Here is a 27,941-nt window from a genome sequence, read left to right as displayed (position 1 = left end):
GTGCAGTTAATTTGAATGTTATTTTTCATTACTCTCTATTTGCTTTTCATTCATTCACAACCCTGTCTCGTTTGACTGCTGGATGACAGCCTGGCCATGCCACGTGGGTCATTGGGGTTTGTTTTGGTCTTACCTGACCACGCTGGCCTTTGGGGGTTCGCAAAGGAGGCGGCCCAGGATCAATTCAGATGATCACTCGCCGCTGGTGTTGGCTATGGCCTGGAATCGAACTCAGGTTACCGGGTTCTCATCGCAAAGTGTGTGTGCTCAGTTCTGTGCCAATACCCCCCCTCCCTGCTCCTCAGTTATTTTAATAAGGAGCATTCTTTTTTTACAGTTAATTGTAAATTATTACGTGAGCGAATATTAAAACGGAGAACTTGTAGGCTCCATCGGATAACATTGCCAACATCTCTAGATATTTCCGAGTTTCTACCACATGCCAGGCACTCGTGAATGGCATGAGCCTCTGAATATCCGCCGCTTTCAGGAGGGATTGGCAGTGCTCTGGCTTTGCCGGCTCCTATTGTGGAGCAGCTCCTGTAGCTCAGCTGCAGCTCCAGGCCAGCTCCAGGCTCGCACCAGGCTGACTCTGGAACCGAGGGAGACACACTGCCCCAGTTCCAGCATGGCTCCAGCAGCCTCTGTTATAGCTTCAGAGTCCCTGCAGAGCAGCTCCACTTGGCTGCTCCAGCTATCTCTACCTGGCTCCAGATTCAATGCCACAAACACCCACGTGCAGTCATGTATTTTTTGTTGACAGTCCAGTGACCCCAGCTCAGAGCCTTGCTGTCACTCTGGAACACAACATCTGAAATCTCTGGTGCCAGGCCAACCCTATGTATGTGTGTATGTTGAACTTCTTTCGCACCGTACGTAGTCAACCGTGTTAACGAGAGGTGCGGGGGAAGGACAACAAACTATACATAAAAAGCCGTTCTAAAAATAATAATTTTCTATCTAGATTTAAAAGTGCATAGCTCCAGTGGCTTCCTAATTTCGGAAGGAAGAGCGTTCCAGACGGCCGCAGAAGCGCATCTGAATGCGCGCGATGCGGCGACCATCTTTGTTCGATGGGCAGCCAAAAGCCGATGTTGCGAGGATGACCGGAGTTCGCGTGACGGTTTATGCTCCTTGATGCGATCACCCCGGACTCTAAGCTGGGCTGGTGAGGTGGCAGTACAGCACTGGATTATGTTATATGTTTGTGCAGACATCTGTGTACTTCGGTTTTCTCACACATGCCAACCACTCGATAATGATGTTTACCAAACATCGTGAAAATAAAGTATTGAAGCTCAGTAGTGATATGTTCGGTTAATAAAGGCATTTTTTAAGTGTTAACTGCCGCTCACTCGATTTTCAGGTGAATCAACCGTTGATGTTAAATTCCGTCATGAATAGTCTCTCAAGCCACCGTTGTGGATCTGTATCGGGCATAATGTCATCGTAACATTGGCCACGTATAAACAACGATATTTGTAAGCATGACAATCTTGCCGGGTGGTGGAGGGTCAATGACAATAATGTTTACATAAAAAATACCATGTGGCCCAACCCAATAACGAATTTGGATCATGTATCGCACTCATCTCCTTTCCTCCTGTATCCTCTGAGCGATTGATCGGTTATTTGCGTGCTCTGCTCTGTTTGTCATGCCTTGCTAATTAATCTCCCCCTCTGTTTTCTGAATTCCTTCTTTACATACACTAACACGGTCTCCTGTGTGCATACACACACACACTATCGCACACAAACCTTCACATGCTCGCACACACTGCCTTGTTCTAATTATACAAGTGCACATTGCTACCTGCGCGCACCTCTAACATACTCACCCCCATGACACGGGCATATGACACCAACACGCACACGCACTCGCGAATGGTAAACCAACACTGTTGGTTTACACGCTGCTCACAGCGGCTCGCACAGTGGGATGACCACCAGGTTCAGTGATATTAAGATATCCTGCCTTAGCATCAAATCTAGGGACACCAGAAGATTTCGCATGGATACGAAGTAGGTTCCACGTTGCGGCATAAGTGAATTGTCAACTGTGCTTCGTAATGAATGTTCCAGCCCAGATTCTACATACATTGTTAAATCTTGACTTCATGCTTTCGTGACTGCAGGAATTCATATTCTTTGGGTCTTTCGGTAAAGTCACGTAGATAGGTTGAAATAAAATAACAACCTATCTAACAACCTAACAACCTAGCCACGTGACTTTTCCGAAAGACCCAAATAATATAAACCTTGTTGTTTAGGGCAGTATCTGAATTTCAAGCTCGAGCACTTTGTTTGACAGATCTAAAATCAGATTTACCCGTAAGGGGTAATTTGTCAAATACTCACAAACTTGCTTATCTTTCCATACTTACGTATAGATTCTGGTGCCGACGATTTGAGCTCTATTTTGCTTTGTTTTAACGTAACAGACGTTCGTGTTTTCGTACAAAGTTCACTCGGCTGCACGTGGAGAGGTGCAAGCGAGCGTTAGCGCCTGGGCTGTCAACATCATTGCGCTTAATTGCTGCACAATCATCCGTGCCTGTAATTAATTGCCTGGCTTGAAGTCTTTCACCAACGGTCGCGTATTTGCTTTGCTTCCTTTAACGCTGCTGTCTTTGTTGAGACACTCTCGGTTTTCTCGCTAGCCGAGGCAAAACAACTCTCATCTATTTTGGGCTTTGTCAGCAAGCTCCTTCGATGCCTTTCGGGCATACATTTCGTGGCCTTGATAAGTGCGAAGATATTTTTTGTTCCAAGCGATTGACATATTTTTTACTTTACTTTAGCCTACAAAGGGTTTTTTTGGTTGTTGTCGCAATTCCATTCAGTCACAGCTCTTGAAAGTACAGACCCTAAAAGGCAACACCCTTGAATTTTTATCTAAGGGTGCATATTGAAGGTCAAAGGGATAAAATATCGGTGATATAATCGGGTCTCTCAAATGCCCTCATTGCTCACCTCGGAATTTTATCGCGACTCCATAGGCGTTCGTGGTTGTGCCGAACAGCTCTCCGACGTTTTTGCTCCACACGCTGGGAGATTCTTCAATTCGGTTCCTGAAGAAGCTCCCAGCACGTGGAGTGAAACGTCGGACATCATGCCGAACCACACGCGTTGTAACTCGGCATCAGAGAGCCTTAGGAATTGTTATTTTAACCCGTGTTATTAGCTCCTTACAATGCAAATGAGCCAATTACATGCATGCGTTTCTGGTCATATGATTCTATAAAATCAAATACAGAAGAATGGCGTCTTCAAATTGTTATTGCTTATTGCCTCGCTGTTTGCTCTGACCGGAGTGGCTTCACTTATTAAAGTGCATTTTATGAATTCTTTTTCAGATATTGACTCCATAAACCCACAATTATTCAACTCTGTAGGGATATCAGTAATGAGATGGCCTGTGATGCTGCATTTGAAAGTTCAGAAAAATATATTCAATAAATAATTAACGCCATATATAAACAAAAGAAAATGTGCATCACTATTTTGACAATTTGTTCATCGGCACGTTTGGGAAAAATATTTTAAGCACGGAAAAATAATTCCTTAAATTGCATATTTATTGCAATCGACTCGCGAAAAATATATATAATTGCACCGACGAGTGGATAATGTTTTGTGAGTCAACTTGCAAGGCCCGTTTCCCAGTTCTGCCAAATAATAGCACTAATTGAATGAAGCCAAACACTCTGTTTCAATTAATAGTTGTTTTACTTGCCGTGAATATGACTGTACTCTGGGCCTACACGAACCTTTTGACCTTCATTGTTTACTGTTATTGTATTATCATTGGGCTACACTGTTGTATTTACCTCAGTGGTGTTCTGCTTGTCTGCTCGTTTTTTTTTCCATCTGCCTGCCCACCTGCATGTCTGCTTTCCTGTAATATTCCCATTATTTATTCCAAACACACACATAAATGTACATTTCCACCGCTACCTTTTGATGTTTCTCTCCGTCCTGACATGTGGCAAAATACATTCACACGTGCAAAGATCTCATGTGCCCACCGTGGCGGGATGGATGCAGCCATGTCGTACTGGTTAGCTCACGGGAATTGTAATCCGGAGGTCGCTGGCTCCATTCGATCTCTTGGCGCGGCAGATTAAACAGTGGAGTAAGTTTCTTAATTCTCTCCACCTCTGTCCACCCAGCAGTGAAAAATGGGTCCAACCACAGATTTGAAGCTTTCGTGACTGCAAGGATTCATACTCTTAGTTCTTTCGGTAAAGTCACATAGGTAAAAAATGAAATTAAAATTAATAAAAATAAAACAATAAAATCACGACGTTTCGGAGGCAACACAAGTCTCCGTCATCAGGTGGGACCATCACAGCCAGATTTGCTGTATCAAGAGCAACACAAGTCTCCGTCATCAGGTGGGACCGTCACAGTCAGATTTGCTGTATCAAGAGCAACACAAGTCTCCGTCATCAGGTGGGACCGTCACAGTCAGATTTGCTGTATCAAGAGCAAATCTGGCTGTGACGGTCCCACCTGATGACGGAGACTTGTGTTGCCTCCGAAACGTCGTGATTTTATTGTTTTATTTTTATTAATTTTTATTAAATTTTTTACCTACGTGACTTTACCGAAAGAACTAAGAGTATGGGTCCAACCACAGTCAGTCGACCGACAGGTCACACATGGTGCGGTTAAAGTGTGGATGCTCCCACCGTTCAAGACGTATGGCCAGACCGGAAGAGTAGGCCCACACACTCTTGAGAGGGACTTTCTTGAGCTTCCTCTAGTGGAGGCCCTTCTGCCAGTAGTGATGTCAGCAGTCGTTGCAGGGCTGCACATTTCTCTTTTTTGTATGCTGAAGGCTGGACATTCACCCGCTCACGGTTAGATTAATTTCATTATTGCGATTTGATTCAATAATCTGTTTCCTGTTTTCTGTTATAGTGAATTTAGTGCCTCTAGTGGCTGCCGGATTTACACAACAATTCGACGTGTGTGTATCTTGGGAGTGAGTATGGATTTTAATCTGCGAGATCAATGCATCTTCAAATGCCTCCGTGTATTTTAAGTGACACGCACGTTTGAAATGTTGTTTGAAAGCAACAGGAATTTTCTACAGAAACTTGGAGCAAAGAAACGGCCACCGAAATCCAGCCTGGTGCTTACGAACCTCAACGCAGAAGGTGGGGAATGCGACGTACGCTTTGTGCACGTGGCAATGAAATCGCCGCATGCACCAAATTAACTCACGCCACAGGTGAATGCGATAGTGAGATCAGTGGCATGTGTGTTGAGTGTGTCCTTAAATTACGTAATCAAATGCACGGTAATAGAGTTGTATATACATACAAATACAAAGATTCCCCATATAGCCTTGGCATACTTTTTGTGGAAAGTGCTATTAGCGAGCGATTCTCACGCTTGGCTACGTACGGCGCGAAAGAAGTTCAACCTACGTACGTAAATTTCACTCCACGTGCTGGGAGCTTCCTTAGCAGCATGAGAACGCATCGGTGAGATACACAGCGCAAACCTACGGTGTTAATGCCGAGGGGACAAATATAATCTTGAACTATATGAATTGGCCCAGATGTGTGGAGTTCAAGCTGGTTACACTACAGATCCTGTAAGCCGGAATATATGCGGAATCGTGCTTCTTGGACGTAGTCCAACTCATCCCTCCTGTCATTACTACAACTACAGATGACGAGAATATGGACGTAGAGGAAATGGACAGGAAGATGCTGGCGGCAAGCCGGGGCGACATGCTGGACAACATCTCCCTCGCCTCTGGCATCGTCGAGACCACCAATGTTTCCAACAAAAGGTGAGCGTAGCCAAAAGACGGCGTCACGTATTACATGGGACAACGTAGACCGAGAAGGGCAGGGTTCTTCATCCGGTGGACCACGGGACACACCTGGAAGGCTCTTGGAGAGTGGCCCATTGAGCTGTACGCCTCGTGGGTGGAGACGTGGCTCGCCGAGACGTCACGAGATGCAGACGGGTGAGATGAAAGAAAGGGGTTGTGAATGAGACGGAGATGAGAGAGGTGAAGGTGAGCTCGACAAGAGATGCAACACTTGTCGTAGTTTAAAAAAAAGAGAGAGCGGGAGAGCGAGAGAGAGAGCCAGAGAGCGAGAGAGAGAGAGAGAGTGAGCGAGAGAGAGAGAGCGACATGGAGTAGGAAGAGAGGGGGTACAGAGAGAGCGGGGGCAGAGAGGGGGGTAGAGAGAGAGGGAAGGGGTAAGGAGAGCAGAGCGAGAAATATTTTGTTAAATCTTTCATTTAAAAAGGAGGGGGGGGGGTTACACAAAGCAAAGCATAAAAAAACGAAATGATGAACGAAGCAAAGTGCCGACTACACCGAGCATCTTCTTGTTTCCTCTGATCGTAGTAAAAAAAAAGAGAGAGGCAATGACAGACCACGAGGCGAGAGGTGTATACATAGGTGGCCAAACCAACAGGATTGATCATAAACGTGGACTTTGACAAATAAATTACAATTAGCGGACCCCAAAAAAACGCATTGGAGAGCAACGCGATACCATTCCACGTCACTCTCCTGCTTGCGATCACTGGGTGAGAACTGCCAGGAGCAAAGTCATCAGAAATTACATTTTCACTGTTTTGTTTTGTACAGCGAGCTAGGTGGAATGATGCCAACCGATGAGTGAGATGAGATTGTGAGAGATTAGCTGAAAAGTGGTGAAAATTGAACGAGGAGAGATGCATGCTTAGAATTAGACTGGTCTGCGGAGAGCGGAAAATATGGATCATTGAACATGTGCGAGTTTAAGACATTAAATTTTAAAGTTTATTAAGAGGAAGCTGGCTTGGGCAGGTTGAAAACATCTCAATATATAGAGTATTGTAGAACTTGGGCAATCGTTTTCACTGGATCACCACGTCGCTCTCGTTGAGAGTGAGCGAATGCTGCGTGCAAGCCAAGTTGAAATGATACGCGTTTGTTTTATTGTAGTTATTATTGTTGTTGCGGTGTATGGGGGTCAGGCATGGGATCTTGCAGGACACGATAGCATACCTGTTAACCCATACGGTTTACCCATATTTTTGTACAGGGAAATTGAGTTTTCAGGTCCATACGGTTCAATACGGGCAACATTTTTTTGTCTAATTGTTTGTGTTTCTCGCTTGTGATGGGACTTTCTAGGATGAATTATAAGATTAATAAGGGCATGGGGTGACCAATAAGGTCTGAATTGGTCCGTAATAAGGTAGACACTGATAAGGGTTTGACAGGTATGCGATATCATGAGGGTGTCTGAGTGAAAGTCAGTCCTCATATGTTGTGTGTATGTAATGTGTTAATGGTATGTGCGTATACCGAGATGTTTACTCGTGTGTCTATGTACACCGGCCAAACATTCCGTCTGCTTCCAGAAACACGTGCGCGTTACGAACCGTGTTTGTTAACATCACCGTACAAGGCATTTGTCAACGCCAGGAGCTGGCATTAAACAGCGAAGCGATGCTTTGCTCACAGATCGAAACCGGAGCCGAGGGTCGATCCGACTGCGGGCAAGCCTCAGAGCTACCAGGTACACACGCTGGTGACGGTGGCGGTGACGGTGGTGATGACGGTGGCAGTGAAGGTGGCGGTGACGGTTACGGTGACGGTGATGATGACGGTGACGGTGGTGGCAGTGACGGTGGCGGTGACGGTGATGGTGGCGGTGACGGTGGCGGTGATGATGACGGTGACGGTGGTGGTGGCGGTGACGGTGGTGATGACGGTGACGGTGACGGTGGCGGTGATGGTGGTGATGACGTGACGGTGGTGGTGGCGGTGGCGGTGACGGTGACGGTGGCGGTGACGGTGACGGTGGCGGTGATGGTGGCGGCAGTGGCTTCTGGTGGTGGATGGTGGCGGTGTCCCATCACCGCACAGCAGCCAATGCACGTGACGGGCACTTGCCACGGCATCATCAGGAAGACCGCTCACCACCATTACACCACGTGGTGTTATTAAAACAAATAACTGCAAGCGTTTCTTTTCATTCGCATTTCCTGAACGCAGGCCGAATGGCACAAAACGCCAAGTAGTCAAACAACAGAGCACGATTAACGTTGTAATCGATAAGAATGCTTATTACATTTCTGGAATTGAGCAAAGTTATAATGAAAGCTTGGGGAAAAGAAAGTAAAACTAAAACTTAACTTTTTTTATTTTAAATCTTGACTTGAAGCTTTTGTGACTGCAGGAATTCATATTCTTTGGGTATTTCTGTAAAGTCACGTAGATAGGTTGAAAGAAAATAAAAAATAAAAATAACAAAAACTACGACGTTTCGATCGCAACACAAGCGATCACCATCAGGACGTCACTGAGCCATTAGCTTCTTTTTTCAGAAGCGGCCTAGCCACAAAGGAGAGCTCAACAAAGTGGCTTATCATGCGGAAATTGTAACAGCAGTCGACGATTCTGAACGCACGTTTCTAAACGTGTGGGGAAAAACGAGAAAAAAATCCACAGGATCACGGGGAGAAGAGATGACGGGAGGGAATTTCTGGAGTCGAGCAGTGCGAGGGAAGAAGCAGGAAGAGAAATGTGGTGACCTGCTGTGTGGTGGTGGTGGTTGAACACAGTGTGGTGAATGAGACCAAGTTCAAGTTCAAGTTCATTTATTAGGTATAGCCCTGTGAGCCATTCGGCTCTTGAATCGGGTGCAACCGCAACAAACAAAAAACAAAAACATGAACAAAAAAACATCTTAAAGTGAATATGTGACTGAGTGCAAACAGAAAATCCAAGAAAAGACAGCAAAATATTGCAGAAAAAACACAGTACACCAACGCTGTGTGCAAGAGTCAATGTGAGTGGAGGAATCAATGAGTGACACTCACGGGAAACAGTAACCACGGCAGCAGCGTTTAGAAGAGCAACGGGGAGGTGACTGACCCCTGACGGGCGAATAGTGCTGGTTCATCAATAAACCTGAGAAACAACGCAGACTAAATAATAGAAAATTAATTCTCGTTGAATTGCATGACAATGCAGTATTGCCATAATAAATCATATTGTTGGTGTGTATAATGACATTGCTTTAATTGAGGTCAGAATAAATACATGAAGCATCTGTATAGTACCGGCAGTGCCATTACGAACTGTAGTGTAAATAGTTCCTGGATGTTTTTCTCTCAATGTTCGCGGTAAAAGTAAGACATTTGTCATAATAGAGTATAAATCACTAAAGCCTATCAAGCTGGACAAAGGCACTCTTAGACTTAATACGATTCGGCAAAGGGCTCCCCAATGTTCATACAATCACAGGCACTGTAACAAAGGAAACTCATAAATCGTGATACGTTGTTGATGACACAGCAAGCCAGAACATTGTATGCATTCCTCCGCTCCTGATCCTTTAGCTCCACGGTAATTAACCAGCACCATTATTGGTGCAATTTTGTAAGTTTCGAACGACACACAGAAACGTGGACGAAAGCACACAGCCTTTGTGCAGTGTGCAAAAAACCATCCTCACGGTCCTTATCAAAATAAATAAATATGAGCAAACGTGACAGACTGACGGGTAGCGGTGATATATAGATACATAGAGTTGGTTTCGTCTTTATTAGGACTCACCAGTACCGTTTGGTCGCTAAACCCCTCACTTGTGCAACTCTGTAATAATTCATTGTTCACCCTTCACCGTGACATTTTGGACAGAGGTCATAGAGGAATGTCTCACAGGCGAATGTGTACCGCTTTGTGTTAGGAGCCCAATGTAATGCTGCCAGTTTGCATGGCATGCATAACGAATAACCTTGATTGTAATGTTTTCTTTTCTGTTTAATTTCAGCGGCAGTATTACATTGACTAAATTATCCACTTTGTCTGCTCAGTACTAATTTAAAGTGGCTGGAGTGTAATGAATCACAAAATACTATTTAAAGCAGACAGGTCACTGTTAGTCATCTCTACATGGAGCTGAAGCAGCTGTAGCATCGAGTCATATTCACACGAAACTAATAATAATACTTGCATTTTTATTGCGTCCCACAATTGTAACCAAACATCTCGGAGCGCTGAGTGAATGCACGGCTGAGTCAAGGTGTCCCCTCCAGATAAGATCCCAAGGATGAAAGTGGTGGGCATTTTGGCACAAGCTTTCGCCCACCCAACTTCCAAATTGCCTTCGTAATTAGTTGCGGCAAATTGCATTGCACATGAAGCAGGGACACAATGGCATTCTGTTCTGGTTTTTTTAATGAAAGATATGACATTGCATACAAAGTTAACTGACACAATTGTGGCCAATATAATGAACGCTCTCCAATGAGCAGCTTTTTGCAATGTATAATGTTACATTATGGTAATTCTGCAGTTGACTGTGAAGTCAAAAAAGTAAAAGGATATTTTTCCTTAAATGAGCATCGAGTGGCACTCACTTCTTCTTTCCAGCCCTGAGCTAGTGATACTAATTCCACATTCCCATGGCAGGGAGCCAGTGTTTGTACATAGGTAGAGCGGGTGGCGCGCAATCGGAAGGTAGCGAGTTCAAATCCTGGTCAGGCATTCGCTCAGTACATCATTCCTCTGGGGTTGATAAAGTTAGTACCACTTTATGGGGAAGTCAACAGGATAGACTTGCACCCACCATAGGAATATGACATTTCTGCAACTGGCTCAGAGCTGTTAACAGGATTTGAGCTCAACGCTCATTGGAGCAGGAAATCGCTTTGACTTTTCGTCGTTGATAAAGTTGCACTCGTTTGATTGCTCACCCGAAGGGTGAAAGGTCACCGTCGACCCGTTCAACCAAGAAATCACATCCTTCCCCATTACACCGTAACCACTGCTGCTCCCGGTTGGATAGGGAGTTTACATTATTGGCGACCTCGCATGTTGACCCCAAAGATAAGGTACAACGATTACCATTTAAAGCTTTCGTGACTGCAGGGATTCATCTTCTTGGTTCTTTCGGTAAAGTCACGTAGAAGGGAAGTAATAAAATAATAAAAATAAAACATTATGTTTTATTTTTATTATTTTATTACTTCCCTTCTACGTGACTTTACCGAAAGAACCAAGAAGATACAACGATTACCATTATTTTCCATGGACCATGGGACTTACCTTTCCCCATTTGGGAACTCACAGCGGGTGATCTATGCGAGGCATCGTGCAGCGGTTGCAGTGGCCACCAGTGTCCGCGTCCTTGCGTCCGTCAGGTGAGCGTGATGATCATCGAGGCACGACAGCTGGTGGGCCTCAACATGGACCCGGTTGTGATTGTGGAGGTCGGGGAAGAAAAGAAACAGACGAGCCAGAAGGAGTCCACGAATTGCCCCTACTACAACGAGGTGAGAGCAGCAAGAGCCCCTGCTTTTTTCGCATATTTACTAAACTGTTTAAACATTTGTATTTTACCAGGTAAGGCCCCGGCGAGCTACATAGCTTCTTTATCGAAAGCGACCTGGCCACAAATGATAGCTCAACGAAGTGGGCTTATCACGTGGACATTCATAGCAGCCAAATACTATGGACGGATGTTGATTTGAAATGTGGAGGGAAAAACAGGAGGACCTGGAGAAAAATCTACGCGACTACGGGGAGAATATGCAAACTCTATATATACAGGTATCGGGGTTGGGATCGAACCCATGACCTCCTGTAGACCAGGCAAGGTAGTTAACATCTCGCCACTGTGGCACCCCATAGATCCATGTTAGGGCCGTCACTACAGGATGACATTGCGATATATCGTTTTATATATATGATACCCGATAATTGCATCATCCGTCCTGCTAAATGTTGTGATACAGTACTATGATTTATTTGTATTTATTTTATAATATATATTTATACGTAGGCTTTCACGACCAATATTATGATTCGTAATGTCTTTTTCGGGTTAGAACATGGGGATAAAATGTATTTTTTTTACTATACCCCTCCACCACACAACACAGTTAATTAAATCAAGCTGTTGTGTGGGCAAAAATCCCTATTGATTTGGTTTATCGACAAAACTGAACCGTGCAAGAGCAAGCAACATTTGACGATTTTCTATGAATGACTTTTCACTGGAGATTGCAACCAGCATCCTCAGGTGTTGAAAAAGCTCAGCTAGTGCATGGGGTGGAGGGTAATCATTTAAAAATGACATCGTATCTACGCGATCAAACCCACAGGAATGAATGATGAATCGTATAAAGCCTGACAATATTCACGAAATAGCCAAAGTGCAGTGATTAATGCTTTAAATAAAGACATTAGCTATTACCCATTATATTAGTGGTTTGCTAAATGTGTTCCGGAGTGATTGGCGGCATGGTGGTTATATGACATAATGTTCATCGTGCTGTGATTGTCTTCTTGAGTAACAGATTGCATCTGCGTTGTAAGCATCAGAGTTTGTAACATTGCAATGATTAGCAGACCCGTGGTAGGGTTTATGTTGATTCAACAGCAAGTTGAATAACATTTCGGTAAGATGTATTAACGCTTGAAGTTCTGCAAAGCACAAAAACTAGACTGTTATAATCATCCGATTGTTAACATGTATATTGTACCATAGTGTAAGTTATTTTGTTTAACCATGTGAGAACCAAAGAGACCAGGGTAGTCTTATTTGAAAGAGTGACCTGGGGCATCAGTCTGCCAGTCAGGGGCGATGTATTACTGCTGTGCGTAAAATCCCAATTGCATAATTTATGGGTAATTTTCAAATTTTCCAAATTTGGACACTGATACCGGCACACAAACGGCCTCCTCCTGCGAATGATGTCAGGGGATCGGTAACGTCAAACAGGAAGCAGACGGCTCACCGTGGTCACCAGAGTACACCCGCCGTAGTAACGGGGCGGCCGCTGGATTTAGAACCGTGAACCTCTGCAATGAGCGGCGAACGCGCCGCCGCTGAATCTAGATTTGAAGTTTTCGTGACTGCAGGGATCCTTTGGTTCTTTCGGTAAAGTCACGTAGGCATAAATTAAATTAAATCACGACGTTTCGGGCGCAACACAAGCGTCACTGCCCATCGTGAAAAAGTAACCCTGTGGCAAAGTGATGTCGTGGCGACCCTGGGTCCGTGCGCTTGCCGCTGAGCTCGCGAGCGCCTCGAGTGAGTTGCAGTACTCACTCATCCGTTCCCTCTCGTTGCAGTATTTTGTGTTTGACTTCCACACGCCTCCCAACATGATGTTTGACAAGATCATAAAGATCTCGGTGAGTGTCGTCGCGTTGCTGCAGTCAGAGTTATAAGCGTTTGTTTTTAAAGTGGATCGTGCGCTTCAAATATTGGCTCGTCTCATGGGACCTGTGGACATTTGACGACAGAATAATTACGATGGCATAGCTTTATTTAAAGTTACAATGGTCAGCAGAACCTCGAAAAATTACACAAAACACTTTTTTTTGACAGTTACGTATACTCTAATTTCCACGTATTAATGTCTTCTACTTGCTTTGTTTTTTTATTTGTAATATTAACATAACACATGAAAATAAAAGTCTGACTTCAAATAATAATACAAATCCCAAATTGGGCCAAACTCATTAGAGATCTGTGGATCGATAATCCCATTTACGGCCTATGGCCAGTTAAATCAAGCACAGTTCCGAATATCCCGTCCAAGAAATTAAAAACTGAAGGAAAATATTGCTTCAGGCGTTTAAAGTATTTTGCTGCTGATATATTTAACTCAGTTGTAGAACTAAGTTCAGCTTACAGTTTTTGTTGTCCTATCTTCGCACCTCCAATTGGCATGGTTGGCTACATATAGTGTGAAAGAAGTTCAACATACATACGTACGTACAGGTGTGGATGATTTATGCCAATTGTCTGCCTGTCGTGATCACATCACTCGTGTATTCGGGTATTTATTCGCAGGTGATCCACTCAAAGAACTTAATCCGAAGTGGAACTCTTGTCGGCACCTTCAAATTAGATGTCGGTACAGTCTACAGTCAGCCTGGTAAGGGAGTTGTCCTTTGAAATTGTTGAAGTCTGGGCTCGTGAACGTTGCAATGAGTCTCTAAACAAAAAAGTGTTGTATGTATGTCAAAACTTCTTTCGCAACGTATGTAGCCAACCGTGCTCATCGGAGGTGGTAATCGGAGGTCTTCATCCTCTTTGGGTTATCAGACAGTTGCGTTTTTGTTCCCTGTAAAAAGCACCCAAAGTGCCTGGGGAAAATCCTTGCAAAGGAGGAGATATCTCTCAAACTCAAACAGATAACACGCCCAGACACCTACTTGCTTTACTGCCTCCTCCAGGCACATTTGCTGCCGTTCCCTCCTTTGGCCACGACAAAATGTCACTCTGAGTCACGATAAGATTGACAGATATAAATGCGGCGCCTAAAAGTGACAACAGCAGTGTCTCTTGCAAGCAATTCAAATGGGAGTGATTGGGGTGAAAGCGACTGCCTATCCAGCTGGGTGGCGCTGAAGGTTGGAGCGTTGAGCTACGCATGGGAAGGTTGTGAGTTCGAATCTCGAATCTCAGTTGGGGTTCGACTCGGCTCATTAACCATCCTTCATCGATTTAAAGCTTTCGTGACTGCAGGGATTCATCTTCTTGGTTCTGTCGGTAAAGTCACGTAGAAGGGAAGTAATAAAATAATAAAAATAAAACATAATAAAACAATTCTCACGACGTTTTGGCCACAACGCAAGCAGCCGTCCTCAGGCCTGAGGATGTCTGCTTGTGGCCGAAACGTCGTGAGAATTGTTTTATTATGTTTTATTTTTATTATTTTATTACTTCCCTTCTACGTGACTTTACCGAAAGAACCAAGAAGATACATCCTTCATCGGTAAAATGAGTTTTACTTCATGGGAAGTCAGCAGCGGTTATGTAATGAAAATGCTTGCTCGTGCCTTAAGAATGTGGAATGTGTGTACCACTTTTTCAGAGCTTCCATCATAATATGAGCTTGTTTGAGGGGGAGAAATGCTGCCATCATCATTATTGTTATTATTATCATCAGTTGGAAAGATTTTATTGCATTACATCTCTCAGTTCATTAAGCTTTGCTCACTGTGTGATTAGCTTTCAAAGTAGGGTGGAATATAATAATAAGCAATTGTAAAGATTTCATCTGACAACTATGAGACATTCCCTGTCGGTTGCTCCAATGCGCACATATTTTAACCATTGCTGCAGCGACTTTAGAATTTTTGCCTTACAATTACACCTCTGTGTTAAATTTACCCGGTACTAAATGTACGCCAAATACCCCGATTGGCAATGAGTGTCAAAAAAAAACACAGCACATGTTCTGCTGAATGTGAGCGCCGCAGGACATTGATTGTATCTTTTTTTTTGCTGTCCAGATATGTAATTACGTTGTAATTCCAAAAAAAGTTGGGGTGGAGAAATTGCGTTATGATCATGGCTGCTTAATGATATATATTTCTAAATCTGCGTATGGCTTGGTTTTTGAAGCAGTCAGACATTCCTTAGATGATTGCATAATTAAGTTATGTAAAATTTTATCAGCTGCCAGGCACGGGTCTGTGGATCTCCAATGCCTTCACACGTGTGTCACCAATAAAAAGAGGAGTTTTATTTGTATTTCGATTTAAAGCTTTCGTGACTGCAGGGATTCATATTCTTGGTTCTTTCGGTAAAGTCACGTAGAAGGGAAATAATAAAATTATAAAAATAAAACAATAAAGTTCTCACGACGTTTCGGCCACAACGCAAGCAGCCGTCCTCAGCTGTTTGCTTGACTTTACCGAAATAACCAAGAATATGAGTTTTATTTGTGTTCATTGATTTATATCAGCTGAGCGACATTATTTAGAAAGTCAGCCCTCTTGCCGTTTTGATATCCCAATGGGATTTCTGAGGCTGAAGGGGTTAGGACTGGGGCCAGGGAGGCTCGCAGATTGCATTTGGCTGTCAGGGCAAAGGTCACTGGTTATACGCCTCATATCTACCCTCGTGTTGTGAATCGAACAGCAGTGAAAATTGTGCGATATCTTCTATTTCGTACAATAAAGGTGATTAAAATCCAGAAGTATTTCCATCGTTTCCTAGATCACAACTAAGGGCACCCACTCCCATTTTGGTAACCCAGATAGCTCTTGGTGAAACACAACAAACTCGAAACTTGGAACTACTGTCGCATGTATATATGCTGGTCGTCTGGATGCCGTGTACCCTGGTTCTGTGCTTTCCTCTATTTGTTTTGTTGAAAATATGAAGAGAAACGAACTCTCTTGGTCCCGCAGCCATGGGACCCATATTGATCTTGATAGAGACTCTGGCTGAATGTAACTGACCAGTATTGATGTAAAGTGTTGACATTGGATCCAGGTGTACAATTGAGATAATCACGCTGCTGCTGCAAATAAATGATGGTTTATATATCAAGTAGTATTGCTGTGGAGAAATACACACACACTTTTACAAATTCGACTGACTTTTTATTTTCAGATGTTCCAAGTTACACCACAATCCCTAGTCTGGGAGATACAACATTATCCATCACTGATGTGTACAGTGCCTGGTGGTAGTCTGAAAGTGTGCATTACTCAAGCCCAATTGTATGTTATCTCTGTTGTATTAAACTTATATGTGTCTATCACACTGTCTGCATCTGCCAGAAAGTGCACATTTCCCCGCAATCATCAACCCTTCAAAACAGCACCAGCACAAGTAACGTGGAATTTTGAGTCAGTGCATTGCAAAATGCCTGCATCAAAATTCCATGAGCATCATTCTATTGGTACACAAAGTAATCGCTTATTGGAAATGCAAATGAAGGCGTATGATATTTTGAGTTTTTTTTTTTTTTACGATTGTGTGCCACTCCTTAATGGTAAAAAAGTTTGATCTTAAAAACTCTGTGTCTCTTGCTTAAAAAAAAGCAATTGGGCAGTGGCCTCATCTGCATTGGCCATGCAGAGCCAGCGGTGAATATTTCTCACGATAGGCATCTCTGTTGGATGACCGCTGTGAGCTTACCACAAAATGGTACCTATTTTATCGACCGCACAAGGATGGTAGACCGAGTTGACCTCCAACCGGGATTTTGTTTTGTTTATTGTAACTCAACGAGAGCCCGGTTACAAAGCACAAACCGTAACCACGCATGGAGAGGGCACAGATACTCCGCGGACAAAATCCCAAGCTCGGTGCTTTTGGGTTTCAAGCAGGGGGAGAAACCAACCGGGATTTTAACTCGTGCCCATTTCAGCCGTATCCCTCAGCCAGCCAGGCAGACGGCGCAACGCCGCCGTCTCGTAGCGACGGCGAATTAACCGTAATGTCCCGTTGCGTTCCTTGTGCGCCCTCGTCGATGCCGGCAGACCACCGCTTCTACCACAAGTGGGCCGTGCTCACCGACCCAGACGACATCACGGCCGGCATCAAGGGGTACGTGAACTGCGACATCGCCGTGGTGGGGAAGGGCGACAACATCAAGACGCCGCACAAGTCCGTCGACAACGACGCCGACTCCATTGAAGGGTTTGTACCTTCCACGCGCTCCATTTCACGCAAGAGGTTAAAAGTAAAAAGGGGGGGGGGGGGGATCAAAGAGGTCGATGATTTCCGGCTCAAATTGCCAATTGAGGCGGTGCTCATCTCCCGTTTACAGCCTGGCCAGCACCTGAACATGATAACAGCAGCGCCTCTTGCAAACAATTCAAGTGGGAGTGATTCGGGTGAAAACGACTGCCTATGTCAGCCGAGTGGCGTTAAGCAAAGCATGAGAAGGTTGCGAGTTCAAGTCTCAGTTGGGGTTCAACTCGGCCCAGTGGTGGAAATTCCACATTCGTATGGCAAGGATGAGTCGATCCACAGGACAACCCCACAAAGTGGTACTTATTTTATCAACCCCAAGCCCTCCTACCAGGATTTGAACTCACAACGTTTTTTTGTGTGAAGCTCACTCTACCACTGAGCCACTTGTAGAGGTGGCCCATGGCATTTTGTGTGATTGACATCAAATGTAGCAGAGAAACATGCTCACAGTTGGTTTGCGATGTTCATAACGCTTGTCAATACGAAGAGGGGAGCCTAAAGTATAATAATTGTGCAAGCTTTATCCCTTAGTGTCTTTAAAACGTACATCAATGTGCATGTGCGTTGACTTATTTAAAACACGCGACAAATAACTCGATGCAAAACAATTATATGCTACAGAATCTTTAAAGAAAATAAAGGAATTATCTTGCCGTTTATACACTTTTTAAAATAAGATAAAAATGCTTGAAGTTGTGGTTGCATGGTTCAGGAGTCAGAGCACTGATGAGATTCAGGTTTCCAGTATAAAATTCTCAAGTATAGTGAGTTGATGGATGGCAGGCTGACCGCCAATGAAAAGATAACAACAACAAAATCACGTTGAATCTTGATTATATATTGGCAGCGCTGAGAATTAAACATATTTTTTGGTGTGATTGCTATGCAATGAAGATTTACATTAAGGAATCTCAGGAGTAGTTCTGTGATATCTGCTTCTATGGGCCATTCCATCACATAGTGATGCATTGCTTTGCGAGCGTTCCGAATGGATACTTCGTATTACATACACACAATATCAGTAAAATTGTGTGTATGTGTGTGGTGATTATTTTTGCTTACTTCTTGCCAGGTCCCCGTCGCAAAAGAGGTTTTTAACCTCAATGATTTATTACCTGGTTAAATAAAGGTGAATTAAAATATATAGTAAATACTTACCATGACATTTTGGCCTGAATCATGTGCTTCCAAATGCATTTTCTGCCTATATCTGTCATGAAAATAGCCAATTCAGCAGAAAATAGCAGCAGTCTTAAAGCTTCCATCAAATACAAGTAGAACTATATTTTCTACGAGCAGATCAAATCAGGTAAAAACAAACAATTTAGATATGTATCGTCCATACTTTCATTTTATTCTGGGAAGGAATCTGCTGCTTCCGGAAGGCATCCCGGCAGATCGTCAGTGGGCCCGTTTCTCTGTGAGGATCTACAAGGCCGAGGGCCTGCCCAAGATGAACACCGCCATCGTGGCCAACGTGAAGAAGGCCCTCATGGGCCAGGAGAGGGACCTCGTCGACCCCTACGTGCAAGTCTCCTTCGCTGGACAGAAGGTGCCAGCGAGCTGGGGGTGGAAAGGGGAGCGATCGTAGCACCCCTTAACTCCGCACATTTGCGTGCAACACCCGTTTTATGCTGAGCGTGTGAATATGTGCACACCTACGGTCACGAAAGAAGTTCAACATACATACATACTTGACATGAATACGTTCATATCCACACATGAAGGTAATGATCCCTAATTCTAGATTTGAAGCTTTCGTGACTGCAAGGATTCATATTCTTAGGTTTTTTCGGTAAAGTCACGTAGATAAAAAAATACAATTTAAATTAATAAAAGTTAAATAAAAATAAAATAAAAATCACGACGTTTCGGAGGCAACACAAGCTTCCGTCTTCAGGTGGAACCGTCACAGCACGACTGCTGCATCAAGTAAGAGAAATTCCAAGAAAACAGTCCTTGTATAAATACTGGTTGAGGGTGGGAGGAGCCATTGTGAGGTTCGGTGCGGCTGAAGCACGCCTACGTGACTTTACGGAAAACACCTAAGAATATAATGATCCCTACTTTAGGACTGTGTTGCCAAGGCAATTGCTGTTTGAGAATCTCTTTCTTGGCTGTTGAAGTGTGCCTTTTGAGGATGATGGTGTGGCCAACATCAAACCCGATTTCAGTTTTCAGTCAACTAACCTTCAGGAACAATATGGTTGAGAGCAATGGAGTGTGTCTTGTGGTTGTTGAATACGTGCATACAGGAACATATCTGGGGAATGGAGGCAGCTAACCCACAATTTGTTTTCGACAGGATGGAGAAGGTCTTATTCTGTCACGGGCCTTGGCTATTCAATCGAGGAACCCATCCATCACACGAAGGCAGCAGTCCTGAAAGCAAATAGGGTCAAAGGACCAATTTGAGACAGGTGCCTTCCCTGCATGTATTTCTTTATTGGCATGGGCACCATGGTGACAAGATGTTACCTAGCTCACCTGGTATACTGGAGGTCGTGGCTTCGATGCGGACCCTGACGCCTGCTCTATATTTGGAGTTTGCGCGTTCTCCCCGTGGTCGTGTGGATTTTTTTTGTCCAGGTCCTCCGATTCTTCCCTCCACATTTAGAATCGACGTGTGCGTTTAGAGTATTTGGACGCTGTACATTTCCACGTGACAAGCCGCTTCGTTGAGCTGTCATTTGTGGCCAGGACGCTTCTGCAAAAAGAGCTTAGTACAGTAGAACCTCTGGTCACGAACGACCAAATCGGGTTGCGACCAAAGTTATGGAACGAATTATGGTCGTGACCAGAGGTTCTACTGTACTTCAGTGGGCCATACCTGTGGGGAAAGAAAAAGTTTGACCCTTGAGCTGCGTGCTGTGCACTGGTCCTTAGGGCAAGACGTCCGTGCAGCGGAACAGCTACGAGCCGGTGTGGAACGAGCAGGTGGTGTTCACCGAGCTCTTCCCCCCTCTCTGCCGCCGCATGAAGCTCCAAATCCGCGACAGCGACAAAGTCAACGACACGGCCATCGGCACTCACTTCATCGACCTCAAGAAGATTTGCAACGACGGGGATAAAGGTGCCCTCCCCCCGCCTCGCTCGTTGGAGTTCAACGTACAGCGGCCACCGTGATTCACTCCAGTTCTGTAGCTTGTTACCGTGGGTACTGTTCCCACTATTTTTCTTTATCGATTAGTCCGCCCATCATGAGGACTCGGGTCTACCACACTGACCGTTTCGTCTCATCCACACAGCGCGTTCAACCACCACATTAAAAGTCACAGCTCTTCTCTCTCTCTCTGCGTCTCTCCACGCACTGCTCGATCTTAGAATTAGCTCCCATTATCTCTTTCCCACACGTTCTTATAGACGTAGTCAATGCGAGTAGCGTATTAACTTTCGTCTACCATCATTGAGTGCAGTTTCGTTGCTGGACGATTTGGTGTTTTGCACCTTTGGCCGATTGGGAATGTGCTCAGCAACCGTGATTTAGTTTTTTTTAAGCCGCTTGTTTGCTCTGACATTATTAATATTATTATTTGTAAATTGCGCGACGTATTTTTTTTTCACTTTCACTCCCCCCCCATAGAGTTTGGTGATAGATGCGTGTGTGTGGTTTTGTGAGTAGATCAGGATTGTATTGTCCATTTCTGAAAGAAGTTCAGCATATATACAGGACACATTTTGGCAAAAGTGTCAATGCCTTGCATGACTCGAAGCTTAGTCCCTTCTCCCATGATGGATAATCGGTGATGTGGGAGTGCGTTAGGGGGATGTGTACATAAGGTCGGTCAAGTGCTTTTTAAATCCGACATTGAGCACAAGTCAGGTGCACCATCGTACGCTTAAACGGAGCACAGCAACATCATCATCAGCATCATCAGCAGCATCAGCAGCATCATCATCAGCAGCAGCATCAGCAGCATCAGCAGCATCAGCAGCATCATCATCAGCATCATCAGCAACATCAGCAGCATCAGCATCATCAGCAGCATCAGCAACATCAGCAACATCAGCAACATCAGCAGCAGCATCATCATCAGCAGCATCATCAGCATCATGAGCAGCAGCATCAGCAGCATCATCAGCAGCAGCATCATCAGCATCAGCATCATCAGCATCATTATCAGCAGCATCATGAGCGGCAGCATCAGCATCATCATCAGCAGCAGCAGCATCATCGTCATAAGCATCATCAGCATCATCATCAGCAGCATCATCAGCAGCATCATCATCAGCAGCATCATCATCAGCATCATCATCAACAGCATCATCATCAGCAGCAGCATCATCATCATAAGCATCATCAGCATCATAAGCATCATTAGCAGCATCATCATCATGAGCAGCATCAACCCTTCAATGGCACCACGAGGGAACACTCAAGTGTTATCCCTCAGGTGTCTCCTTCCCAGTGGCTGTGCTAGGCATAGGTGCACTAAGCAAATGCTTATGTTGATCTGAAGCTTTCGTGACTGCAGGAATCCATACTCTTTGGTTCTTCAGTAAAGTCACGTAGGTAGAAAAAATAATAGATCACGACGTTTCGATCGCCACACAAGTAATCGTCTTCAGGTGGGAGAGAGAAACAGGCTGCCTTTCAAAAATTGCTCAATTTGTACACATAATTATCAAGTTAAAATCGGAGCAGTCTTATTTGTGATTTGACCCCCCAATGTAAGCACTATTCACCTGCTCTCCCAGTTCAGGGCCAGACTTTCCATTTTCATCCTCTTCTCTGCGAATTATTAATTAGATGTTCTTTCCACTCTCATTCTCCTTTCGTTATCTTGGAGTTTTTTTTATTCCCTCCCCTCCTACAGCGTTCTTTTATCTTTACATATTAAGATTTTGCGCAATAGCATGCTTTGTGTTGCAGCAATACCAGAGGTTTATTCTCCTTTCCTTGGTAATCGAATGAACCCGGTATTCTGTCATGTCAACGTTCATTCCTGGTTCACATTGCCTTGAGGTACAGCTGTGTAGATGTTACAAACCCGATTGTGGTACATTCCACTGATCATATCAGTCCTGTGGGAGTGCTTTCAGTATCTCTGTATGAAGCAGAGATGTGGACTCGAAATATGCAGTTCAAAAAGAAGTTGCTGGCATTTGAGGATGAGTGCCTGAGACGCATGCAGGGTACGTCGTGGCGAAACAGGATGAAGCCGTTCAAAAATCCACAAATGAGCATGCGAGAGGTGTCAAGGTGCTGCAGATATGGTTCGGCACAGAAGGTTTACTGGGTGGGACACGTTTGTGCAGGACGGGTGAGGGCCGATTTGTCGAGACAGACATTTCAGTGGTCTCCACGAGCCCAGGGCCCATGGGGGAAATCCTCGGGCAAAACTTTGGGCAGATCCTGGAGGTCATGTGTCTGCTGTGCAGCAGCTGCAGGAACCTGGTGGCGGGTATAAAGTGTTGGCAAGGTTCAGGTGGCATCAACAGCTGTGGCTGTGGTGACACGTTAAGCTAAACTAGACTATTTATTTTATTTTACCAGGTAAGGCCCACTGAGCGATACAGCTCTTTTTAAAAAGCGACTTGATCGCAAACGATAGCTCAGCGAAGTGGCTTATCGCGTGGACATTTATTAAAGCCAAATGCTCTAAACGCACATACAAACTCCAAATATACAGCAGGCGTCAGGGTCGGGATCGAACCCACGACCTCCTGTATACCAGGCGAGGGAGATAATATCTCGCCAACGCACCCCTGATGCCATCGTCATCCCCCCTCCTTGCAGGATTTCTGCCAACGTTCGGCCCGGCGTGGGTCAACATGTACGGCTCGACGCGCAACTACACGCTCATTGACGAGCACCAGGAGCTGAACGACGGCCTCGGGGAGGGCGTGTCGTTCCGCGCCCGCCTCCTCTTGAGCATCTCCATGGAAATCCTGGACATCACGTCTCCGGAGTTGAGCACCAACACCGAGATCTCGGTGGAGTCCATCCCTCACGTCGCCGATGTAAGCGAAGGGAGCTGCTTCGACGCCGTTCGTCCCTCTGGCAGGCTCGGTCGTTCACTCGTGAACATCGTGAAGCCCCCCCCCCCCCTCCATCTACCCTGACATCGTGAATCCTGCTTCAAACAATATCCCAGAGCAGCAGGTTAACTGCTGCTGGACACAACCGCATTGGCCAATGTGATTTGTAACTTTGATGCTTGCGCTTGTATCGAGAGTTCAATTTTAAAGTGCTCTTTTATTGACAGACTGTGGCGTTGTCTTGCTGTGGTCTGGGGCTGTTGTTGTTTTGTTGCCTTGTCCAAGGTTGCATTTATTGTAGAAAAATCGATTTGTTTTGATATACTTTTATTTTTATTTTTTATTTTTTGTATATTTTAGTGACTTGCTTACCTTTCCTATACTTTACACTCCTATCAGTTTTTGTATTATTATTGTAACTTTCTGATCCGCTCATACTAGGACATCTGTGAAAAAGAACTTCATAGCTCCTCGGATTCCTCCAGTATACATAAACATCCTGATTCTGAAGCACCGAATCGTGACCAGGGCTGTTTGCTTTAGCATTTGTCACATCCATGCGAAGTCATCCACTGCTGGATCTAAAGCTCAATTTCAGTTGTTTTGCCACCATTGTCAAATGCATGTCAATGCACCGTAGAGTGCTCTTGACAATGACATCTGGGAATCCTAGCAGCTTTTGTTTCACAAGCCTGTCTCTGCCGAACGAGACCCAGCAGGTTAAAGCCGTTCCGTGGTAACATCGCTTGAACAAAGGCTGCTTGATAACAGTGGTGTTGGAGAGACGCGTGGGCTTTTGGACTTACACACGACGTTTTTTTTTTATACGTGGTGACGCAGATTGGTGTTTTAGTTACATGTGATGACGGCATTGGTTGCATTCGCGTTGAATAAAATACAAAGTATGAGCTAATGAGCAATTGGATGACACTCATCTCAGTTGATGACGAAATTGAATATACCAAAAAGAACGTTGAATAGTCTTATTGTTATTTGTTATAAGATTTAGTTTGTTAAAAATCTTTTGGTATTGATCATATATTTTCGATTCATTAATTAACTTCCGCATGTCGTCCATCGTTCACTATCATCAATCTAATTCGGCGATCAAAACTCTTTGAGAAAACATTTTCCATCACAGCTGTAGAGATTGATGATGACACAGCAGCATCAACAACAACACGATGTTTAAGTTCTTAAAGGTACCCTTGGTTTTCAAGTGCAAGACTTTATACTCTTAATTCTTTCGGTAAAGTCACGTAGGTAAAAAAATGAAATAAAAATAAATAAAAATAAATAAAAATAAAATGCGTTCCATTCATTGGCTACCACATTCTGATAAGCTCCCCCCCCCTCTCCTCCTCCCCCCTCAACTTGTATTTAAGGGCTTGCATCTTGAATCCCTGCCTCACTTGATGCAGCAAATCTGGCTGTGACGGTCCCACCTGATGACGGAGACTTGTGTTGCCTCCGAAACGTCGTGATTTTTATTTTATTTTTATTAATTTTTATTAATTTTAATTTCATTTTTTTTACCTACGTGACTTTACCGAAAGAACTAAGAGTATGAATCCTTGCAGTCACGAAAGCTTCAAATCTAGAATGCAAGACTTTACTCTTTTTAAAACCCCAGCGATAATAACGTCATGGTGTTAAGTCGGGTGAACAGGCGGACTTAGAACATGAAGTTTCTCCTGAAACAGCAAGAAAGTACCAATCGATATTCACAACAAACTTAACCTTGTAAGTCCAATTCATGCATTCATATCAAATTAATGTCAGTATCTCGAATAGCAATAACACTCTTCTTGGTTCTTTCGGTAAAGTCACGTAGAAGGGAAATAATAAAATGATAAAAATAGAACATAATAAAATACAATTCTCACGACGTTTCGGCCACAACGCAAGCAGCCATCCTCAGGTGAAGAACAGGGCTGTCGGAAAGACAGCATCCGAATGAAACACCACCAAGCTTGGCATCGTATATTTAAGCTGGGTTAGAGGAGGAGGGAGCCTTGACAAAGGAATTTGCATAGCAACAGGAATTTAGCATATTTATGGAAAATGCAGATATGGGATTAGTCACTACTTGTGGAATGTGTAGGTGAAGGGGGGAGGGGTCTCAAAGTCATATTTATTATTTCCCTTCTACGTGACTTTACCGAAAGAACCAAAGAGATGAATCCCTGCAGTCACGAAAGCTTTAAATAGCAATAACACTATTGAACATTTTTTTATTTATTGTCGAACACCCTATGTGTGTATATATATATAAAGTGTATATATATGTGTGTTTCTTGTCATACATGCATCGTGTACGCCTCTTCCCTTGCGCGGACAGTCTGTAGCTGGAAAGATGGAAGAGTTTTTCTTGTTCGGAGCTTTCCTGGAGGCCACGATGATTGACAGGAAGATCAGTGACAAGCTGATCAGCTTTGAAGTCAGCATTGGTGAGTTTCCACTCCCACACTGGAACTGTGCGATCGATGTAGCTTATTGACTTTCAGTGTTAAGCGAAATGCACATTTTTTTGCAGTTTAGTTATAAAGTAACTGAGTTTAAGTTTTTCCTACTTTAGGTTGCTCTATGCCTCATAGTGCACGTGCAGCAATGCGTGGATTAAAATATGTTCTAATGCTCACTCGACATCCGTCAAATTGTTCTTACGTGCGTCTATTTTTCCCAAGGCAGTTGTTGCGTGCCATTGTTTCATGCAAACCCAGCAACCAACGTAGATTGCACGAGCACCACATGGCAGAAAACATTGATACTTGCATTATTGAATTGCGACACCGAAGCATGACAATGAATTTTGTAATAATGGGAGGTAAATTTTTGCACGTGGACTTAATGATATTGAATAATCACTGTGTAATATACGTGGTGTCCAATTAATGCAGAGACAGAACCACGCACGCCCAAGATGGCATTTTACAAAGGGTACCCAATGAATGCGGAGACAAGACGCATGCCTTTTACAAAGTGTACCCCAACGGCGAACCTCTACATCATGCGGCAAAAACACACTGCCGCTCGGCCACGTCACCGTCCTAATTAACAACCGAATGAACGAACAAACGAACGAACGCTTCCACCAACCTGCATGGACCAGTGGATGAAGTATGGCTAAACACCTCCCATGACCAACACAGAATGGGGAGGACCTCCTCAAGCGTAGAGCTGACAAAGGGATGAGCATTATTAGTGTTACCTATCCTTTTTATTTTGAAACACTGTTACTAAAAACAGGCCCAAAGGCCCAACATGTGAAGCAGCCCGCAGGAATAAACTGAATGATCAAAGTTGAAACAGATACGAGTGGAAAACGTTACTTTAATTGAGCAAGTTTATACTAACTAGAGCTTGGAGAAAAAAATACAATGATGGGAGGGAATTCTACAGTCGAGCAGTGTGAGGGAAAAAGCGAAACGAGAAGCATTGTGACCTGCGGTGTGGTGAGCAAGTGGGTGAGTGAGTGGGTTAGTGGGCGAGTGAGTGGGTTAGTGGGTGAGTGAGTGGGTTAGTGGGTGAATGGGTCAGTGGGTTAGTGAGTGAGTGGGTAGGTGAGTGGGTGAGTGGGTGAGTGAGTGAGTGGGTGAGTGGGTTACTGGGTTAGTGAGTGAGTGGGTAGGTGAGTGGGTGAGTGAGTGAGTGAGTGGGTTAGTGAGTGAGTTTATTGGGTGAGTGAGTGGGTTAGTGAGTGAGTTAATGGGTGAGTGAGTGGATTAGTGAGTGAGTGGGTAGATGAGTGAATGGGTTAGTGAGTGAGTTAATTGGGTGAGTGAGTGGGTAAGTAGGTAAGTGAGTGAGTTGGTGAGTGGGTGAGTGAGTGAATAAGTGAATGAGTTAATTGGGTGAGTTAATTGGGTGAGTGAGTGGGTGAGTGAGTGGGTTAGTGAGTGGGTTAGTGAGTGGGTTAGTGAGTGGGTTAGTGAGTGGGTTAGTGAGTGGGTTAGTGAGTGGGTTAGTGAGTGGGTTAGTGAGTGGGTTAGTGAGTGGGTTAGTGAGTGGGTTAGTGAGTGGGTTAGTGAGTGGGTTAGTGAGTGGGTTAGTGAGTGGGTTAGTGAGTGGGTTAGTGAGTGGGTTAGTGAGTGGGTTAGTGAGTGGGTTAGTGAGTGGGTTAGTGAGTGGGTTAGTGAGTGGGTTAGTGAGTGGGTTAGTGAGTGGGTTAGTGAGTGGGTTAGTGAGTGGGTTAGTGAGTGGGTTAGTGAGTGGGTTAGTGAGTGGGTTAGTGAGTGGGTTAGTGAGTGGGTTAGTGAGTGGGTTAGTGAGTGGGTTAGTGAGTGGGTTAGTGAGTGGGTTAGTGAGTGGGTTAGTGAGTGGGTTAGTGAGTGGGTTAGTGAGTGGGTTAGTGAGTGGGTTAGTGAGTGGGTTAGTGAGTGGGTTAGTGAGTGGGTTAGTGAGTGGGTTAGTGAGTGGGTTAGTGAGTGGGTTAGTGAGTGGGTTAGTGAGTGGGTTAGTGAGTGGGTT

General features: G+C 44.4%; 1 protein-coding gene across 6 annotated transcripts in view; it reads left to right on the top strand.

The window, feature by feature from the left end:
• The window catches only part of LOC144938471 (otoferlin-like), a 163,861-nt gene that overhangs the window by 78,332 nt on the left and 57,588 nt on the right, over window positions 1-27,941 (top strand). For 5 of the 6 annotated variants that reach the window (XR_013637844.1, XM_078866318.1, XM_078866317.1 and 2 more), the window contains exons 6-17: window positions 1,924-2,022; window positions 5,083-5,165; window positions 5,686-5,809; window positions 7,490-7,544; window positions 11,179-11,310; window positions 13,115-13,177; window positions 13,842-13,926; window positions 17,273-17,432; window positions 18,855-19,041; window positions 20,376-20,562; window positions 23,230-23,453; window positions 25,813-25,921. Coding sequence is in view for 5 of the 6 variants with exons in the window: in XM_078866318.1 (XP_078722444.1) it covers window positions 1,924-2,022; window positions 5,083-5,165; window positions 5,686-5,809; window positions 7,490-7,544; window positions 11,179-11,310; window positions 13,115-13,177; window positions 13,842-13,926; window positions 17,273-17,432; window positions 18,855-19,041; window positions 20,376-20,562; window positions 23,230-23,453; window positions 25,813-25,921 (1,508 nt within the window). In the remaining variant the exon portion in view is untranslated. The remainder of the gene's footprint in view (window positions 1-1,923; window positions 2,023-5,082; window positions 5,166-5,685; window positions 5,810-7,489; window positions 7,545-11,178; window positions 11,311-13,114; window positions 13,178-13,841; window positions 13,927-17,272; window positions 17,433-18,854; window positions 19,042-20,375; window positions 20,563-23,229; window positions 23,454-25,812; window positions 25,922-27,941) is intronic. The other variant, XM_078866319.1, reaches the window with a different exon arrangement.

The sequence above is a fragment of the Lampetra fluviatilis genome, chromosome 22, assembly GCF_964198595.1.
Source record: "Lampetra fluviatilis chromosome 22, kcLamFluv1.1, whole genome shotgun sequence".
Classification (NCBI taxonomy): domain Eukaryota; kingdom Metazoa; phylum Chordata; class Hyperoartia; order Petromyzontiformes; family Petromyzontidae; genus Lampetra; species Lampetra fluviatilis.
Note: the sequence above shows the minus strand (reverse complement) of the source record. Positions and strands in the feature narration are given on the sequence as shown.